Source organism: Morone saxatilis, unplaced genomic scaffold, assembly GCF_004916995.1.
Source record: "Morone saxatilis isolate NCDOM2014 unplaced genomic scaffold, NCSU_SB_2.0 Contig15, whole genome shotgun sequence".
Taxonomy (NCBI): Eukaryota; Metazoa; Chordata; class Actinopteri; family Moronidae; genus Morone; species Morone saxatilis.
In genome coordinates this window covers 6,479,757-6,485,875 of record NW_023339707.1, presented here as the reverse complement: position 1 = coordinate 6,485,875, position 6,119 = coordinate 6,479,757, and the positions used below count along the sequence as shown (strand labels likewise).

Genomic DNA, 6,119 nt, shown 5'->3' with positions numbered 1-6,119 from the left:
AAAAAAAAAAGTAAATTACTTTTATGCAGAATTTTACCATCTGTAAAAATGAATTTGGACTGGTTTCCAACCATTTGACAGGTTCATGTTCATGTAGTTACTTGTAATCCCATTTTGCTTGCAACATATTAAAAAGATCAAGAATACGAAACCAAGAGAAATCTATCAGTTCTTCTTTCCACACTAACTGCACCTACTTGGGTGTAAATACCACATGGGCTTCAGTTTAAAATACCCTCCTTTGATCGCAGTTAATTTCGTTAGAATGTGCATTCTACAGGATTTTCATAAATACTGGCTGTTATTGTCATTATCACTATTTTTTCATCAGACAAAAAAGCATGAAATGTGTGGATTGAGTCATCACAGACAAGACGTGATTGCCATAGGAGAATGCATGCACATTTGATTTTGTGTGTGTTTGTATTTACAGTGTATGTGTGTATGTGTGTATGTGCTGTATTTCCTGTGTGGAAAGCTCATACAAACGGTTACCTTCAACTCTGTGAGATGAAAAAATCTGTCTCTGGCATGTGAATCCAATTCAAAACCCATAAAATATCACAAATGCAGAGCTGACAAGCTGGTATTGTCCCTCTTCTTGTGCATCATATTTTGCAGGATGGGCAGAATCCTTCCAACGGCAGTGTCGCAGATAAAACCAGCGGCTATGACATCGGCGAGCTGGCCACCTCCTCTTTGATGGGTGAGATGGACACACACACACACACACACACACACACACACAGATCTAGTTCATGTTGTGTTTCATTAGGAATCAAACATATGAGACTGGGAAAAAAGCAAGCTGGGAAATTGCATCAGTAACCATGGGAGGTTAGTAATGTAATTTCCCTCCTCCTCCGTGCCCTTTCTCTCTCACACATGCTGCAACACCAATAAACCCTGGCAAACATGAGTAAACAATCAGGTACAACACACATTTCCATCTCCCATTTAATTTTATTCTCTACTTTTGAGTCTAGCTTCCTCTTCTCTTCATGTTGGTTGCCTCCTGATCTTTTTCATCCCCATTGCCCCATCCTGTGTCTGTCTGCCTCATCTAGACTGCGTCCCTCCTTCTTAGGAGGAGGTTAATTATCTGAGTTAAAGTGTTATGCCTTGTTAAGCTTTTCCCAGTGAAAGCTCCTTTATGACCCTGACAGTATAATTATGAATATGTTAGACAAATACAGACATACAGGCAGAAGACTGAGAGGCTGACACTGCTTTGAGAGTGGCAGAATCAGTCCAGAAAATAAAAATAAAAAAGCTTTTCAGCATTTACTGAGACTTAATCACTTGTCAGTCATGTTCAGTTGGGCAGTCACAAAGTGCAGCTGACAACCTAACCGTGCAAATCAGATCACACTGTGAAAATATTATTGTACAAATATAATTATATACATTTATTATCCTTGTATGATGCTGTTTGATAGATATATCAAGCTGATGTGATTATATTAACAGTAAATGGCTAAAGGCCCGCAGGCAGCCCCTAGAAACTGAAATGTTCATTAAATTTCACAAATGCAACAGTGTTGGACGGAACAAATTAACAGTTGTGTTAATCTAACAGCCTGGTGGGACTAAATATGAGTATACTGATAAGAATATGGGAAAACAAATTAACTGTATCTTTTAGGAATTGTCGGTCGTATAAATCCCACACAGTTTTTCACCCCAGCTTTGATTTCCTTTGGGTTTTTTATTTTATTGTTTCAATCCACCGCTGCTTGAAATCAACACTAGTCGCTTGCCAACTGGCAAATTACAGCATTTATCAATTTCACCCCCTTTAGGATGTGATTAAATGTTATTTTCTAGAATGATTCCCATGTTGGCTTTTAAATAACAAAGCTCTGAATACAGCTCCTACAGGTTTCATAACATCCCGTGTTTGTTCATCTGTCTGTGTTTGTTTATCCTCTCTGTTTCCTGACAATGTAAAGCCAGGAGTCATGCTTCACATAATGTAATATATGTCTATTTTTATGAAGTGACTTCTACCTGACTGACTCTGGTTACTTTATTAAAAGTGTAACTATGTGTTTACTGTAGCAACAAAACCAATCATTTCTGACAGCAACCAAGTAAACTCAGGTGATCTATAGACAGTCTTGTCTGCTTGGAAATGTTGACCATGGTGGTCACAGTCATCACATCTTGGTTTCACTTTCAATAAGAGCTATTGTAATTGAATATTATTATTATATATATTGTGATGAATCCGTCGGCTGCTGTTTATCACACACACTGTGTTTTTTCACTAAATATGATTTTGTTTCCAGAGCTCCACACACACCCCAACCAAAACAGATTGTTTTATTGAGTGAATTATGACCTGACTCTTCAGTTCCCCTGAGCTGCAGCGTTTTAGTTGCTTTAAGCTCATTGTTTTGGTATTACTGTCTTTACAACCACTTTGATTTTGGTAGCTTGATGAAAGCACAGAAGGCAGTTTTCAGCAAAAACCTTGGATTAACCATACACTACCAAAAAGATTTTAATACATCCATTAAAACATTATAAAATCCAACATAAGAGCGCCATCAGGCTTGCACAGTTAGTCAAACAGTCACTGTTTGTCAGCCTCCTCGGGTGCTGACAGTGTCTTTAATACTATTTGTTACAAATTAACAGAGAAATCTTAACTTATTCTGACTATTCTGTGGGGTGCTATGTCAACCTAATATGATTTGGTCTATTTAACACTGCAGTGTGGACTGTAAGCCCAAAATATCCAATTTGAAAAACAAATGGGATTTTCCAGCTGCACATAACTTAAATAGATGCAAACATAGCTTCCTCCCCATCGACAGTCAGCCAGAACTAAGCCTCACAACAGTGTCGTCATAGTGTGAACGCAGGGTGAGACAGCAGTGGGTGTTACTGTGCAACAAAACAACAGTCTCTAGGTGTTGAGAGCAAATGAAAAAAACATGTTGGGATGTTTTTCTCCGTTTCAATTAGTGCAGGCTGCCAGATCTCATGACTCCTTTCTTTTATTTAACTCTATCACATCTCCACTCCTGCTTCTTGTTTTTCTCATCCTAAAGCTTGCCACCCTGTCCTCCTCTCTTTCTGGTCTTGGTGTCCTGCTTACTTTAACCTTTCCTACTTGTTCTTTTTCTCAAACTTTGCCTTTTCAACCTTTCATTTTATGTCCTTTTACATCTGTTAAATTTACCTGTTCTACAATATGACCTTGGCTTGCTGTCACTTTTACTTTATAACTCTTTATTTCCCTGGACCTTTCTAGCCTTGTCTCTTGTGATTAAAATAAATTATGCCATCTTTGTAGTTTTGTCCAGTGATTCTACTGGTTATGAATAACATATTACTGCAGAGCTGCAGGGACACAACACCTCTATTAGATGCTGCTTGACAAGAGTCCATTTGGAAAAACAGAGCAGTACATTTCAGGTTTGGATTTGAGTCACAATAATTAGATTTGACTTTGATTTGACTGCTGAGACTCAACTTAATTAAGAGTGCCTGAACTCTTGAACTAACTTGAAAGTTAAATAAAAACAAATTAGATTGTGTCTTAAGTTTTGACCTGATGAAATCCCAGAATAAAAAAACAGCTTGGATGTTTTCAGACAAAACATGAAGCAAATTCAAGTGCAAGAGCCTATGGAGAGACGCAGGTGCACAACTAGCTTACAACTAATGTCTGTACAGTTGTTACACTGCTGTTTGCAGCCAATCAACACTGACTGCACAAACAGTAAGGCAAAAGAGGCAAAAGCAAACATTTGCTTCAGTTTCAATCTGTACACACCTGTAGACCTATGTACTGAAAGGACTCCTGTGTAACATGTTAAAGTAAAAGCTGTGTAATTATAAAAGTCAGCATTTAGAAACCTGAAGGACTTGCAACTGACTTGCAATTTCCTCATGAAGCCTTGTGACTTGACTTTGTCCCCAAAGACTTCAAAACAGGTTTTATCAGGCTTTTTGTTAAAACTGTCATAACTGATATGGCTATTAAAACTACAAAATAAGAATGAAGTTGTTTCATGTTGTGTCCTTTACAAATGGAAATTTTATTGAATAATTTGTTGTTGTTGGTTTTTTATCAAGATATAACATGTATTTTCATTTGGTTTTCTATCCAAGTGAGCTTCATACAGTGCTGTAGAAGTGTAGAAGAACTATGATAGAAGTAATGTCAGTAATAAACAATAAAATGTACAATTTTCTCCTAAATCACCTTAAATGCTGTTATACTCTCATTTTTAATCTTCCCCAATGTGTTTTCTGTGGAACTCTACATCAGTGCCTCTTTCATGCTTCAGGTTATGCTAATCAGGAGTCCTTCAAAGCCTGAATGAATGCAGAGTTTCTTCTCAAGTATAACCATGTCATGACTTCTCTCCCTCAGTGTGTCTCTTCTTTCTATTTCCATATCCCTGTCCCTTACTGTGGCATTTATTTGCCCTTCTCTTCCTTTCTATCACCTATACTGTTTACCCTTTATCTAATCCACTTTATCAAGATGTATCTCACCCCCTCCTCCTCCTCATTTAGGTCTGGTGGCCACGATAAAGGAACATATCACCAAGCCGACGGCGATGGCCCAGGGGCGAGTTGCTCACCTCATTGAGTGGAAGGGTTGGGGTGGAGGTGGTGAGGCCAGTGGAGGCAGGGGAGGTTGGAGCGGGGGCTGGGGTAAAGGAGGTGGAGGCTGGGGGGGAATGGGGGCCGAGCTGCAGGAGGATGAACAATTCTACTCCCAAATGACGGATGAGATCAAGGAAGCTCGCTTCGCTGCAGGTAAGACAGACGGATGAATTTCATAAGAAAAACAAGATGTGGTCAGTGGAGATGAAGTGATGCTCAGATCCCTGGGGGCATTGTTTTTTGTTCGATTGGCTGGTACTGAGGGAGCGTCTACAGAAATCAATAGCCCTTATCACGTCCCATGACAGTGACTCAAATCTAGCACTCTTATTCGATTTCCCTATGTTTGTGACGGCAGTAGACTTAGTGAAAAACAACAGGGCTTCTGGGAAAAGCTATGTAAAATCTGTTTATGTGCCTTTTGTTTCACAGGAGTAGCAGAGCAGTTTGCCCTGGCTGAGGCAGCCATGAATGTGTGGTCCATGAATGACAGCTTAGAGCAGCCCTCCACCAGCTTGCAAGGTTTGTTTATGTAAAGGATCACATGTGTCTGAAATGTCTCTTTTACTCTATTGCAAAAACTTCTTCTCTACTTCATCTGCTGTGACCAAATAAAAATGAACCAAAAGATTAAAACAACAAGGTAATAAGGCTTTTCAACTGTAATAGTATCTGTCTGGATTTGGCTGATTATAATCTCTAAATCCTTATTTTACCGTGAAGTCTCTCATTTCTTGGCATCACAGATTCCATCCCTATTAATTAAGACGGCACTAATCAGCCCTATTTGCTGAAACCCACAGGAGTGGTTGAATCATGAGCACGATGTGTGCAGTTTATATCACTTTCAGATGTTTTGGGTTTTTTATTCAGATTTTAACCACACTAAAGGCATTGCTGGACTTTTGTTTTATGCTCTTGCCCAGTCCACTAATTAAAATGTGCACACACATTCATGGTCTCCAGAGGATGAATCCTGTTGACTTTGGCAATGGCATGACTTGTCATCAAGCATAAATAAATGGTCAAAATTTCTTCCATATGACCGTCTCTGCCTGTCATATAATTGTTGTCCATAGCTAGAAAGCAAGAAAGCAAAACAAAGAAAGAAAACATCTTTCTCATGGTTTATTCATTTCCCACCTTTCATCCCACCTAAGGTAAACACAGCATCAGTGCAGCAGAGTTTGAGCTTCTAAAATTGCCCACATATGAGAGAGATACCATTGATTTAGGTAACAGCAAGTAATTTCCACTAGTGACACCCTTAGGTCTTTACTGTGGTACCGTACTAGTGGTAGCATTTTCTAATGTCCAGTGATATTATGACATTATAGGACATCTAGCCTGGCTAGAGATGTTTAGTGCACCAAATTCACCAAGTGAATTGTACTCACCAGAAGAGTACTGGCACATTTTATTTTTGCCCACATGAGCACCCATACTCCTCATTGTGTAGCAGTACCCCACCCCTGACTGTACAAATGGAC

At 39.1% G+C, this 6,119-nt stretch overlaps 1 protein-coding gene across 1 annotated transcript in view; it reads left to right on the top strand.

Moving 5' to 3' along the window:
• Positions 1-6,119, top strand: part of fam131c (family with sequence similarity 131 member C) — a 7,644-nt gene that overhangs the window by 656 nt on the left and 869 nt on the right. Inside the window, exons 2-4 of the mRNA XM_035657528.1 lie at positions 584-706; positions 4,537-4,782; positions 5,062-5,151. Coding sequence (XP_035513421.1) covers positions 584-706; positions 4,537-4,782; positions 5,062-5,151 — 459 coding nt within the window. The remainder of the gene's footprint in view (positions 1-583; positions 707-4,536; positions 4,783-5,061; positions 5,152-6,119) is intronic.